The 14228-nt window shown below is 45.2% G+C and overlaps 2 protein-coding genes across 2 annotated transcripts; one reads left to right on the top strand and one right to left on the bottom strand.

Moving 5' to 3' along the window:
• Positions 1–536: 536 nt before the first annotated feature.
• Positions 537–6994, top strand: LOC144586830 (uncharacterized). The gene is made up of 4 exons (XM_078385737.1): positions 537–621; positions 1368–1412; positions 1500–1637; positions 1867–6994. The coding sequence occupies exons 1-4, from the start codon at positions 552–554 to the stop codon at positions 6717–6719; spliced, it is 5106 nt and encodes a 1701-aa protein (XP_078241863.1). The 5' UTR covers positions 537–551; the 3' UTR covers positions 6720–6994.
• A 3333-nt stretch (positions 6995–10327) lies between these two features.
• On the bottom strand, positions 10328–13834 carry LOC140704748 (uncharacterized). The gene is made up of 2 exons (XM_078385749.1): positions 13437–13834; positions 10328–13339 (listed from the first exon to the last, which is right to left on the bottom strand). Exons 1-2 carry the CDS (start codon positions 13656–13658, stop codon positions 12866–12868), a joined length of 696 nt encoding a protein of 231 aa, XP_078241875.1. The 5' UTR covers positions 13659–13834; the 3' UTR covers positions 10328–12865.
• Positions 13835–14228: the final 394 nt, after the last annotated feature.

The raw sequence follows: 14228 nt of genomic DNA, 5'->3' as shown, positions 1-14228 counted from the left end.
CCGGCGCCTAGGCTGGACCCAGGCCCCTTCCGGCGGAAGGGGTGGTCCGAACGGTGACGTCAGGGGTTGTGGGGGTCCCCGTGGGCCTATAGGGGTCTTTCCCTAGAGGCCGGGGTCCCCCGTGACCCTAGGGGTGCCTGAGGATTGGACCCCGAGGGGTTGTGCCACCCCACGACCCCGTAGGCCAATGGGGAGCGGTTGGAGGTCCTTGGCTAGAAAAGGGGTGGTCGTAGACCATGTCTCGGCTTGCCCCAGCCCCCTGCGTGACGTCAGGGATTTCGGGTGGGCCCGTGAGCCTATAGGAGCCTTTTCCTAGAGGCAGGGGTCCCCCGTGACCCTGGGGTGGCCTGAGGATTGGTCCCCGAGGTTGCGTGCCACCCCACGACCCCGTAGACCAATGGGGAGCGGTTGGAGGGCCTTGGCTGGAAAAGGGGTGGTCGTAGGACATGCCCCGGCTTGTCCCTAGGCCCTGCAACAAGCTAATAGGTGAGTAACTTTATACATCTATGAGATTTAATTCTTTTTAAAAATAGACCTGTCCTTTTTAAAATATGTATTCATTATGTGACTTTTTTTTTTTCCCTAGGCTTTCAGCATTAATAACTCAACACGCCGAGATGGGTAAGAGATTGTTCTTTTAAAAAAACTTATAGACATTGCGTAGAGTTTTAAATATATATTTTATTTACTGCATGGCAGAGAATATTTTTTTTTGTATTGCAAGCAGCCAGCTGAATAAATAATACCATCTTGATGGCGTGGTCAAAGCTTGTCTTAGAAAGGTATTTAAACTTCTTTCCTGCAGGAGACAGAAATATGAAGCATTTTATGATTTTATAGAATAGATATTTATAAGCTGTTATTAAATTTGAATTTAGGAACAATACTTACGGTTATGAAATTCAAATTCCCTTGTCGCTGAGTTACACATGTCATGATATGCCGTGATAGAAAATCCATTTCATTCTCTGCCAAAAGCCGTATCTTCTTCTGAAAAAATCTGATTATGTATGATGCAAAAGATAAAAATGTAAAAATTCTTCCATAATTAATTTTATCCTGAAAAACGTATTGTCCAGTTAAAAAAATTGCAGAATTAACATCTGGCAGACTGCTTATCTGTATTTTCGCCAAAAATTCTTTTATGTCTCCTTCCAATTGTATTTGAATCAAAGAGTCTAGATTTTTTAATTGAAGGCTCATTTCTGATTTAGCCTCTGTATTTTCAGATTCTCTGCAATTAATTTTGAGATAATTTAGAACCAGACAATACAGCTGTGATTCAATAGCATCCATCTTGCAGTTTTTAAAAACAGGGATGTCAAATGTTCATCAGGCATGCCCTAACATGTTTCTGTTCTCTACAGCCGGGAATTCCAAGGAAAATAGCCCAGCATCCGATGCCTCCCTGGGTAAGCTCATTAACATATTGGGGGTTTAAGGAGGACTTTTTTACTTTTAAAATCCCTAATGATTTAGAAATACTGTTTCTTTTTCAGAGAAATATTTTCGCGACTCTGATGATAATGAATTTTTTACACAAAATCAAGCTGTGGTGCCATCGACTAGCTACAATATACCAAGGACAGACAGGGCCCAGTTTCATAGATATACCTTTAAGAGAAGTGCTAATCAGAGTAAGTGTACTTTTCATGGCAGACCCTTTTTTTACACAGCAGCGATTTTAACAGGGGAGGGAAGGGGAGGCAGCATGGGGGTCATTCCCCTTTAAAACAAGTTTGTGCGTGTGTGTGTGGGGGGGGGGGGGAGGTGGGTTGGTTTGTTAGAGAGAGAGAGAGAGAGAGATACAGAGAGAGAGAGAGCGCTGAAATGCAGCCTTTACAAGACCCATTATTTCTTTTCTAGGCCTCAATATGACGATCCCCCCCAAAAGATACAAGGAAGCTGAAAGACCGGTTCCTGGAAAATCAGCCAACATCCCAGCCTTGAAGGGGGGCAAAGCTGCCAGCGGGGGTAGGGGCAAAACCCCAGCGATCCCTCAGATGACGACAGATCCCAAGATACATGAAAGACCGGCCGGTATCAAATCCGCAAACCCACAGGTCTTGAAGGGACCCAAGCCGGTTGCTGACGGGAATGGTGGCCAAAATCCAGCGGCCCCTCAGATGGCAATGGATCCAAAGTATGGCGAAAGATCAGACGGCAGCAAACCGTGGAGTCCCCAGGCCAAGTCAACTAATGGAGATGGTAGCAAAAAGCTTGCAAATCCTCAAGCTGTGGAGGGTAGGAAAAAAGAGGGCTTGGTTGAAATTGATGGAAAGGCTTTAGCTGTATACACCTCTAAAGTTGAATGTTGGTTTAAAAATTTTATGATGATTTTCAATGTGGTTAATGCGGCCAGAGCAAGTCTAAACCAAATTATGGACGAGGTCCCTGATATAAATGCCATTTGTGATGCTATTAAAAAAATGGATCATTTTTCTTGTGCAATGTCCTTTAAAATTCAAACAGGCCTAGGCTATCCTGATGTTAAACAGACAAACAGGAAGTATACAATGAGAAGGGCTCACCCTGGCCGTCAGTCTAGGGGGAGAAAAAGAAGGAAACCAAGCACAGCTAAACTGTACTGGCACAATAGAGTTGTTAAATTGTTACAAGGGGCCAAGAAACTGCTTGCACGTAGGAAAAGGTTATCTTTGCCTTCTAGCTGCACACAGTCTCAAGAACAATCTCCAAACGCTACCCTGCAGACACCAGAGAACTCTGGGGCGATTGGGGTTAACAGCCGAGAGTCGCAGGAATACCCACCAGGGTGCTCTTTACCTTCTAGCTGGGCCCTGTCTCAGGAGCAATCTCCAGACGCTGCCCTGCAGACACCTGAACATGAGGCAGAGAACCCTCCGGTGTATGCCGAAGTCACAAATAGGTGGGAGTGGGAAAATGAAAGATATAGCACCCTACACATAGCGCAAGAATTCCGGTTCGTAAATCTAGAACATGTGACCAGCTATGCACAAGCCGTTTCAGCATTACATTTAGCTGTTCAAGAGGTACTGGATCATGTTAATGAAAGCTTGGAGACGGGGGATTGTGTGCAGCTGAGATTTGAGGGTGGGAACATGCATAAGCCTCTCTTTTCAGTGAAAAAGGTCAAGGGTGCTCTAGACGCTGACGAGTTTCTCTCCAACTTAGCAAATCTTTTGCAGAGTAATATGGAACTTTGTTTAGACGGTGTTTTACGATTAGTTGTAACCATTGTGAGACCTCCTAGGGGGGGCAGCCGCCCAAGAGCCTTACGCTCTATCCCCTATAGTGCAATTATAAATAAGAAAAGGAAACATCTAATCGATTTCACTGATGTAAACAGTAAACTATGCTTTGGAGCAAGCTTAGTTCGTGTAATGTCTAAAAAGGTCCCAACAGATGCAGAGTTGGCACATGGAGCTCTGCAATTGTATCAGGCAGTCCACTGGCCTGTAGACAAAGAGGTTTCTTTGTCTGACATCCCTCTTTTTGAGGACCACTTACAGGTCAATATCCAGATTGCACACTATGGCGACAAAGGCTGGGGCTTGTTTAAACCACAAGGACACAAGTATACACAAACGTATACGTTGCTTCTCCATGATAATCACTTTTATGGAGTTCTTAATATAAAGGGACTCTTTGGGGCTCGTAATTACTGTCAATATTGCCACAAATTGTACTCTCATATTCATGACTGTATATTTTTCTGTAGACTCTGTCTAAGAAAAGATTGCGCTTCTAATGTGAACATCATGAAGAAGTGTAAGTGTTGCAAAATGAAATGCAGGTCGAGAGAATGCTTAGAATTACACACCAAGCTGGCGGCAGAGAACAAGGTACCCTGTACTTATAGAAAGTTTTGTGAGGACTGCGGTCGTTTTCAAAATGCAGAGCATTTCACAAAGGACTGTATAGGCAGGGTATGTAATATCTGCTGGGCTCCTAGGGGAGAAGAGGTAAACCACTTCTGTTTCATGCGCCCACTTAAAGAGCCAAAGATCTCAACCCATTATATATTTTATGATATAGAATCAAGACAAGACACGGGGTTACACATCCCCAATTACTGTTATGCCCGAGCCTTTTGGGGTGAGACTGTGCGGCATTTTAAAAAAGATGCTGCTGTGAAAAGCAGTATGCCCGATTGGATAAAGGAGATCCTTGAACAGGATGCTGAGGAAGAGGGGGTGGAGGATAGTGAACAATATGATGAGGACGACGGTTCATGTAGCGAGACTGGCTCTGGGAAAACTAAGAAAAAAGCTGAGGAGAAAAAGACATGGCCTTATGGGAAATCCTGGGAGTTTAGGGGTGAGGCTTGCATTGAGGAATTCATTCGGACTTTCACAGAAGGGAGTGTTTTCGGGGGAACAACGTTCATAGCCCATAATTCAAAAGGTTATGACGGTTATTTCATTCTCAACCAGCTAGTCAAAGAAAAACTGGAGGTAGAACTTATTACTCAAGGGGGTAAACTCATAACAATATCCGTGCCGGCTCTTGATATAAAATTCCTGGACTCTCTATGCCATCTCCCCATGGCCCTGGCAAAATTACCCAAATGTCTAGGGCTCAATCAGGAGTCTAAGGGATACTTCCCTCATTACTTCAACACCCCTGAAAACGAACAGTATGAGGGACCCTTGCCACCCCCCGAAGCTTATGGAGTGCAGCACATGATGCCTTCTGAGCAGAAGGCTTTCTTAAAATGGCATGAAGAGAATAAGACAAAAACCTTTAACCTGCAGCGTGAATTGGCTGCCTACTGCCAGCAGGATGTTAATATCCTGGAACAGGCCTGCACAAAGTATCGCCATGAAATTATGACCCTGACAAAGAAGAAGGTGAAAGTGTACGATGGGGGACATGATTGGTTTGCCATAGACCCTCTCCAATACCCCACCCTAGCGGGTGTGTGTCTTAGCATGTACAAGTTCAAATTTCTGCCGAAAAATAAAATAGCAATCCCGCACCCAGACAACTATCATCGCCAGTGCAAGCGCTTCTCATCTGCATCGATCCAGTGGTTGTCTTATATTGCACATAAAGAAAAAACCAGGGTTCAGCATGCTTTGAATGGTGGGGAATTTTGTATCGGTTCTCTTTATGTAGATGGTTATATGGTTGTTAATGGCAGGGGCATATGTTTAGAGTTCCTGGGGTGTTTTTTCCACGGCTGTGCCCTCTGTTACCATTCTGAGGATTGGAATCCTCTGTTAGGGAAAACCTATGGGGCTCTTTTCAATGCCACACAGGAAAGGACAGCCGTTTTGAGAAGCAAGGGCTTTGAAGTCAGATCAATTTGGGAGCACGAATGGAAAGAGATGGTGAGAAACGACAACGATGTCAAAAATTACCTTGCTACAGCTGATTTTCCAGATCCCTTAGCACCTAGGGATGCTCTCTTTGGTGGTCGTACAAACGCGATCCGTTTGTACTACAGAGCTAAACCGGGAGAGCAAATTCTTTACTATGATTTTACCAGCCTTTACCCCTATGTCAACAAAACTAAAGAGTACCCTCTGGGGCACCCCAAAATCATATATGAGAATTTTGAGCCTGTGACTGCCTACTTTGGTATCGTAAAGGCAAAAATCTCACCACCTAGAGGCCTCTTTTTTCCAGTTTTGCCAGCCAGGATTGGTGGAAAACTTATGTTTGTGCTGTGTGCCGCCTGTGCAGAAAGCAGCCAGAGAACCCCTTGTGAACATACCGATGAGGAGAGAGCTTTGACGGGGACCTGGTGTACTATAGAACTGAATGTAGCCATAAATAAGGGGTACAAGGTTGTGAAAATCTTTGAGGTATGGCATTTTGAAAACAGATCGGATGAACTGTTTTCAGATTACATGAAGCTGCACCTTCGCCACAAACAGGAGGCATCAGGCTATCCCTCGTGGTGTGTCAGCGAGGCAGATAAAAACAAATATATTGCTGATTATGAACAGAAAGAGGGTATAACCCTACGTAAAGATAAAATTGCTGTAAACCCCGCAAAAAGACAGATTGCCAAGCTGTTTCTAAACTCTCTGTGGGGTAAGTTTGGTCAGAGAACGAATCTGCCTAACACTCAGGTGGTCAGAGATCCGGATGAATATTTCAACCTCTTATTTTCAGAGTCTTACAAAGTGTCCATGTTTGAATTTTTGGCGGATGATGCTGTCTGTGTGTCATGGAAACATGCGACTGACAGATTAACCACCAAGGGTAGGAAAAATGAATTCATAGCCTGCTTTACCACAGCTTATGCACGTCTTGAGCTTTACAACCTGCTTGACAAACTGCAGGATAGAGTTCTTTATCACGATACTGACTCTGTTATTTTTGTACAACGGGAGGGTGAATGGAAACCCTCCTTAGGGGACTACCTGGGGGACCTCACGAGTGAGGTTCCTGAAGGCATGCATATTACAGAATTTGTGTCCGGAGGACCAAAAACGTACGGGTATAAAATCTGTGACGGTAGTGCGTGCATGAAGGTCAAAGGGATCACACTGAATGTGACTAACTCTGAAAAAATTAATTTTGACAGTCTCAAGGATTTGGTTTTTACGTACGCTTCTGACAACCGAGATGGTTCGCTCCGTGAAATAGTGGTAGAGCAGCCAGGCATTGTCAGGGATAAGCGGCAGTGGTTGATTCATACAAAGCTTTTAAGGAAAACTCAAAAGGTGGTTTATGACAAAAGAGTGATTGTCGAAGACTTTAAAACCCTACCTTATGGCTACTGAACTAAATACGTTGTGGGTTCATCCTTTTTCAGCTATCCTAGCAGGACCCAGTGGTTGTGGAAAAACATTTTTTATTAAGAATATGCTTGACAACGCGCGCAATGTATTTTCTGACATGCCTGAAAATATTATCTGGTGTTATGGATGCTGGCAACCTGTATATAAGACTCTTCTCTGTAAATATCCCTGTATTCGTTTTGTAGAAGGCTTGCCGGAAAAGTTTGATGATGATGTTCTGTTACCCCCCACTAAAATAAACTTCTTGATTTTAGACGATTTGATGCAGTCTGCCTCTGATAATAAGGAAGTGGAAAAGTTATTTACACAATATGTGCATCACAGGAACGTAAGTGTTTTTTTAATTACTCAGAACATTTTTTCCCAGGGAAAATCTGCCCGATCCATTAGTCTGAACGCAAAGTTTTTAGTCCTCTTTAAAAACCCCAGGGATAAGCAGCAAATTGCCACACTAGCCCGTCAGATGTATCCGCGAAATGTACAGTTCTTCATGGAAGCTTTTGCAGATGCCACAACTCCTCCTCACGGTTATCTGTTGGTAGATTTAAACGCCAATACCCCTGAACCTTACAGACTGAGAACAGGCCTTTTCCCACCGGACTGGCCTGCTGTGTATACCTTGAAGAAATCTGCTCCAGGCAACAAAAGACGGCTGCTTTGAAACCCTTTTCTTCATTGAAGCCGATTCAGCAGTCGGATAACATGTCTGAACGTATAAGGAGAAACCTGCCACTTTTGAAGCTCCTTATTAAGGCCCCCCTGCGGCAGAGAAAAGCCATTTTATGTGCTGCTTCGGATGATCTGGTCACTGCCATTTCAGAGATTGCTCTGAATACTTTAAAAGGAAAGATAGCTCTAACGCCTAATCAGGTACGTGTTTTAAAGAAGAAACGAACACTAATTAAAACCTTGAGTAACAAGAGGGTACCCCTACGGCGGAAAAAATACCTGGTGAAGCAGTCTGGAGGTTTCCTGGGACCCTTATTGGGCATCGCTGTCCCTCTAATAACCAGTCTTTTAACTAATAAGTAATGGATTATGCTGAAAAGATGTATCTGGTCCCCAGTGCTCAGCTACAAGAGCTGAGGGGTGTACCAGAAAACATCAGGGCCACCACGGTCAGACGCTTGGATTCTGAGATGAGAGAGATTCTCTTAAGGTCAGACTTGTCAGAGTATGAAAAAGCTAAGCTTTACAATGGCGTTCTACAGCGGTTTTTAACGCTGACCAGGCAGGAGGATATGGAAAAAACAATGCAACCGCCCCCACAGCCCGCCGCTCCTCCCCCCTCGTCACCGGTCCCTCAAGAGGCCCTACCCGAGGTTATTCAAGAGGTGTTAGACAGTCTGCCCAACCGTTACAAGAAAAATGCAGAGATTTTGCTAAGTAAATTAAGGCGACATCAAGACATCTCTTCATGGGATGACAAAGGGGCCTTCCGGTACCGGGGGGAGCTCTTACCTGGCTCTAATATTCTGGACCTGGTCAGAGGCATCACCCAGTCTACAACCCTTTCTGATAAGAGAAAACCCAAGGGGTGGGACGTTTTTCTTAAAGCTCTGGCCGAACTGAACATCCCCACATCTATCGCGGGAAATTCAGCCGTTAGAGAACAATTAGAAGCGCTGAAAACAGCACCGCCGTCTTCTTCCTCCCCGCCTGCCACATCCGCTGTTGTCCGACCCAAGAAACAGTTCAAGAGACCGGAATGGCTGCGCGTCAAGGAGCTTCCAACAACCCCTTGGAGACCCGTGGTCAAGAAGCCTGAATGGCTCACTTTATAAAATACATTAATAAAAACCATGACAGATAAAACATTTAACGTTTGTCTTTTATTTTATTTATGCACAGCTTACATTTTTTATGTTTTACACAGGGGTCCGCAGGCTTGAATATGATGAAACGGGTGGCATGCGGGGGGTGCTCTTTGAATTTTCCTGTTCTTGACAAACTCTACAACCATGCGGTCATTTTTGGTAGTATCATCCGAGTACAACTTTAAAATTTGATCAAACTTCAGGCCTTTTGTTCTGTTCTGTAAAAAGAACACACAGTGATAGCCGCAGGTCACTGCCGAAGGGTGTTGTAGCTGTCTCTTCTGGAATATTATTTCATTGCCCTGACGCCATAAAAAACCTGTAATTGTTTCAGGTATCCGCGGGTTGTCCGGGTCTATGCCGTATGAGTCAAAAAACTCTCCAGGACCATTAACTGGTAGATAGAGGGCCAGCCAGTGTTCCCCAGGCATCGTGTGGGGGTGTGTGTTCACCACTATTCCGGTAGGTCTTTTGGTAACAAGGGCCCTTGGTAAAAGGTCGCAGGGGTAGACATCTAGAAAGGTCTTATCTCGTTGTAATACGCTTAATAGCTGCAGCGTGTTCATGTTCACATATAATCAAAGAGGACGTTTCTGCTATGGTTGATTTCAATCACGTTGTCAAATACCCCGTATAAGAGCATGTTAATAGTTGCCGCTAGGGGTTGGGCAAAGCGGATCTCTGCTCGAAGATTTCCAGTCTTGATCAGAGAATAATGTTCCGAGCAGCCATGATCCGGTGTCAGATCAAAGGCATATAGGGTGTAGCCGTGTCCAAATTCGTTAGGGGTGATGAAAATGTCTTGGTCCTTCATGGCTTTTCCGGAGGTTTGTACCAACTGCATGTACTCTCGGACATAAAGGCCGTTTGCATAATCCGGCTGGAGGGGCTTTGCTGGAACTTGCACCCCATCAACGTACAAGGCGATAAAATTAACATTGAAATGTTGGAAATTGTAAGGGTTTTTGTCATAGGCTCCGCTGAAAGCATCATTGTCAACAAAAGTAATGACGAGCTGTTTCGGCAACTGTCCCAGAAAAAGGTTTTCTTGATTGCACACAAGGCTTCCTGCCGGTATACTGAACACTTTCATTCCCACGCGTTCAACGGGGTATTTTGCATTAGATGCAAGAAGGGCCTCTGCGTGTCCTATGCGAACCCCCGGGGACACTTTCACCCTTTTGACAAACAGAGAGGCGTTTAAAATATCCACTTTGTACCTCTCTCCATCATCACCACTCATCAGGCAGAACGTATCCTTGCTACGGGTAAGTTTGATTTTCACATCTACACCGTTCAGTAACATTTTCTCCTGAAAAAATAGCTCATTATGCAACGGCCCCATCAGATTCCATTTCTTGCTGGTCCCTGTGTGTTCTGCTCTCATTCTAAAGCCCCAGTTTCCAGTGTTGTTGGCTACGGTGGTTTGTTCCATGGCTGTATAACCATCTCTATAAAACCCGCCTGCCGCGAATTGGGTACTCATGCTGTCGGAGCCGTAATTCATAAGCAGCTCTATCATGGCCCTATAGGGGTAGCAGTTGTTACTCTGACTGATGAGCCGGTCCCCAAGGGTGACGTCCAGTTGGCTAAAGAGCGCTGCAATGGGATAATTTACAAAACCCACTTTAGCATCCGCGGCGATGTTTGTCCCATTTGCTTTTGTGATCTTACACACCACGTAGAGCAAGGTATTGTTTAAATCGAGATAATCTTCACTGTTGCCTGTTACATAAAATTCTATTTGACCGTTGGGGGTTATGGCCGCTAGAGGGGGGACTTCTATATACATACAGCTTTCCACGCTGGTTTGTGTAGGCGATAGTTGAAAAATATCCAATTCAGATTTGGCACACTCTTCGGAGGAGCTGTGAATGAAAGCCATTTTAAAAGATGTCTCCGCGGACGCGCTTCAGACCCCTAATCTTACGGCTTGCTTTCTTCTTCTTGCTCTCAAGCTTCTGACGTTTTTTGGGTGGTAATCCGCTGTTTAACCGTTTAGGAGGACCTAGGCGTAGATGACCCGCTTTTCGCTTAACTCCACCCCTTCTTTTCAGGTATGTGAGTCCTGAGCCTTCTTGGGGTCTCACTTTTTTCATAACATGACCCACGACGTCTCCGGCGATATTATGCACGGCGGTCTTAAGGTGCGGCTTAATGAACTCAAAGCCTCTCCTCAAGAGGGGAACAGCCTTTCGGAACAATCCACGAAAAATGCCGCCCAGCCCCGCCCCGTACATGTTTACAGATCCGTGAAAGCCAGGGATGCCCCGCCCTGCCTGGGCCTTATAGTACGCCCTATAAACATTGACATCTCCGTAGTCTTTCAGCACCACCATTTTAACGTTCTGCTGTTCTCTTTCTAAACACAACCCTTTCGGGGGCGAATATGCAACCGCACAACAACTTTCCCCAGAGTGAATGGCACGGGTTGGTTCTGGTCCGTCTTTATTTCAATGGTTATTGTGTTGATGTGATTCTTGCTCATCAGCACGTAATGCGGCTTGTCGTAAGTAATTGTAACACATTCGTAGGTTTCTCCCTTGACGGGGATGCAGCGTAACAGAGGTACAGAGTGGTCTCCCACGATTTGGTGCTCGATGATATCTGTATAGACGTACAAGGAGCTGAAACCGCCGTTAATGTCTGCAGCATGCGGTATTTTCCTGACAGCCACATACGGAGGGGCCCCCAAAATGTGGGCTAACTCCGTCCCCGCCGAGAATAAGTAATTTTCAGGGCCTGTGAATCTAACTTTGCCCATGACGGTGTCGTAGGTCAACCACGTTTCTTGTAGGTCTATAGCTTGTTTTATCGTATCATTCATGTTCTTCAGAAGATCAGGAATGTCCTTGTAATAGCCCCTGTGTAAATGAAAGGTCCATTTCTTTGGCCCCTCAAAAATTGAAAACGGTGTATTTTTAAGGAGTGTGTACCAACTCCGAGGATACTGTATCTCTGCTAGACCAACTTCCCAAACACCGATCAAATCTAAGGGTTTGGGCAACATTGTCGTATAACTGGCGTTTGTATTTTGAGGAAAAACCTTCTTACAGGCATTACTCGGGAGTGTGATGTAAAAACCATGATCCCCCATTTTGCTTCTCAGCGCCTAAACAACCTTAGAAATCTCTGAGGCAGACACCCAGCTGTTAAACTTGCTAGGCCAACCTAACCACTTCACTAAGTGGAGTTTTCTTCGACCACGGCCTTTTGTGTCCAAAATCTTTTCAATTCTGTACAGTCGATCTTCCCGGTCATTGATCTTCTGCAATTCTTCAGGATAGAAAGTACCGATTATGGCATCCCCATCATAATCCGTCAGATGGTATACAGGCCTCTCTTTACCTTTGACAACACGATCTACGATAAATATCTCGGTGGTGAAATTCTGCTCATACCCCTTATCAAATACGCCTTTGCTTTTAGAAACCCTCACAAGGTCCCCTTTTCTGAGTTTTGAAACTTCTTTTTTGGTTCCAACAGAGGGCTCATAGACTCTTTTCCAGACCAACAGGTCATTATGATGATTCACATCTACAGGCCTACATTTAATAGTTCTATGAATGCTATGATTGTAACTTTTAAGGAGTTGCTGCAATACATCCACATACCTGTAGGTGTTTTTAGCCGTGAAATACCTCCACATTTTTGTTTTTAATGTTCTGTTAAACCTCTCAACAACCCCCGCTTTGACCTCATTATTGGTGACAAAATGCAGTATTCCATATTTCTTGAATAAACCGGTTACAGGTTTGTTTAGAAATTCACCGCCACGATCCGTCTGTATTTTGTCAGGTTTTCTCCCGTCTTGTTTGAAAACGGCTTCAAAGGCGCTGGCCACTTCTTTGCCTGTTTTACCTTTGAGCGCTTTTACCCAGCCGTACTTAGACAGAATGTCTATACAGACCAGAATATACTTGTAACCATTGTTGTGCCGGGCATATTGTTGCATATCAACCAAATCTGCCTGCCATTGAGCATCTACTTTGGAAACCACGGTCTTATTTCTTTTAAAATGAATTCTAGCAGGTCTATGCAACGTATAGGCATCCTGATCAGACAGCCATCGTGAAACATCTCCGAGCTTCAAGGTTTTGACCTGTTTTTTGGCCTCCCTAAAGAGAGGCTTGAGACCTCCAAAACTCCCCGCTGCTGAGGGTGTGTAATAGATATTGTGCAGTAATTTTTCCCGTGCATCCTGCTCAGCCATTAGCACTAATATGATCAATGTATGGTACAATAAATGCTCTTTATTAAAAACAAATCAGTATATTACAAAAATTATACATTTTTTGTTTTTGTTTTTATTCAATCACGCATGTTTGGACAACAGTAAAAATGACAATCGTATACTTGTTGTAGTGTTCGTTTAACAATGTCTAGATATTGTTCATCTGTCGACCTCAATAGTCTTTTTAAAAAGTTATATGACTCGTCAGAAGCTGTTAAGCTTTTAATAATCTTGTGTATGTAGATCAAGGTTCGATTTGTCATGCAGAGCTTCTTAGTTTGGAAAGCTGTAATGGTGATAACAAGGATAACTTTTTTATAGCAAAGTTTCGAACATATCTCGTTCAACATCTTGGAATAGTCAGCATCGTTCCAACCTATGCACGGGTGCGCTTGTTGCCCACACAGATCTTCCTGGCATCCATAGCACCTTTGAATCAGATGTTCAGACAAAGCGTCTTTTAGCATTGCGAAGAGACAGGCCCTTGTAAGGGCCTGCATGTCCTTGTGTTTTTTCAGAGAATAGCCTCCGGCTTGGAAGTACCGCATCTCCTAAAAAAAAAAAAAAATTCAAAAAAGGGGTTTTTAGCACACGTAATAAACATCTATAGCGCTCCTCTATCAACACCTTACCCCAGGGGTTACCTACCTGCGTTTCAGAAGTTTTCTCATTATAACATGATGTTTTCCTAGGATGACACTGTCCGTCGGGTTCTTCAAGCCGTTTTAATGCTCCTGGAGGGCCGTTTTCACTGTCGGAATCTGAACTCATGTAACGCTTTCGGGGTTTGGAAAGGGTCATGCAGGCCGTGACCTTTTGCTCCTCTGGCTTATGGACGGGCTCCGGAGCTTTGTTCTCCTTCTCCGCCATGTCTACAAAACCGCAGGACCTTTGCAAAGAGCTGACAGAGCGCGCAGAAGTGTCCCCGAACCACGTTTTTATAGCCTCTCAGCAAACTCCCCGGGGCTTTCCCACCCTTGCAGGGCCTAGGGACAAGCCGGGGCATGTCCTACGACCACCCCTTTTCCAGCCAAGGCCCTCCAACCGCTCCCCATTGGTCTACGGGGTCGTGGGGTGGCACGCAACCTCGGGGACCAATCCTCAGGCCACCCCAGGGTCACGGGGGACCCCTGCCTCTAGGAAAAGGCTCCTATAGGCTCACGGGCCCACCCGAAATCCCTGACGTCACGCAGGGGGCTGGGGCAAGCCGAGACATGGTCTACGACCACCCCTTTTCTAGCCAAGGACCTCCAACCGCTCCCCATTGGCCTACGGGGTCGTGGGGTGGCACAACCCCTCGGGGTCCAATCCTCAGGCACCCCTAGGGTCACGGGGGACCCCGGCCTCTAGGGAAAGACCCCTATAGGCCCACGGGGACCCCCACAACCCCTGACGTCACCGTTCGGACCACCCCTTCCGCCGGAAGGGGCCTGGGTCCAG

This window comes from Pogona vitticeps, chromosome 2 (assembly GCF_051106095.1).
Source record: "Pogona vitticeps strain Pit_001003342236 chromosome 2, PviZW2.1, whole genome shotgun sequence".
Taxonomy (NCBI): domain Eukaryota; kingdom Metazoa; phylum Chordata; class Lepidosauria; order Squamata; family Agamidae; genus Pogona; species Pogona vitticeps.
Note: the sequence above shows the minus strand (reverse complement) of the source record. Positions and strands in the feature narration are given on the sequence as shown.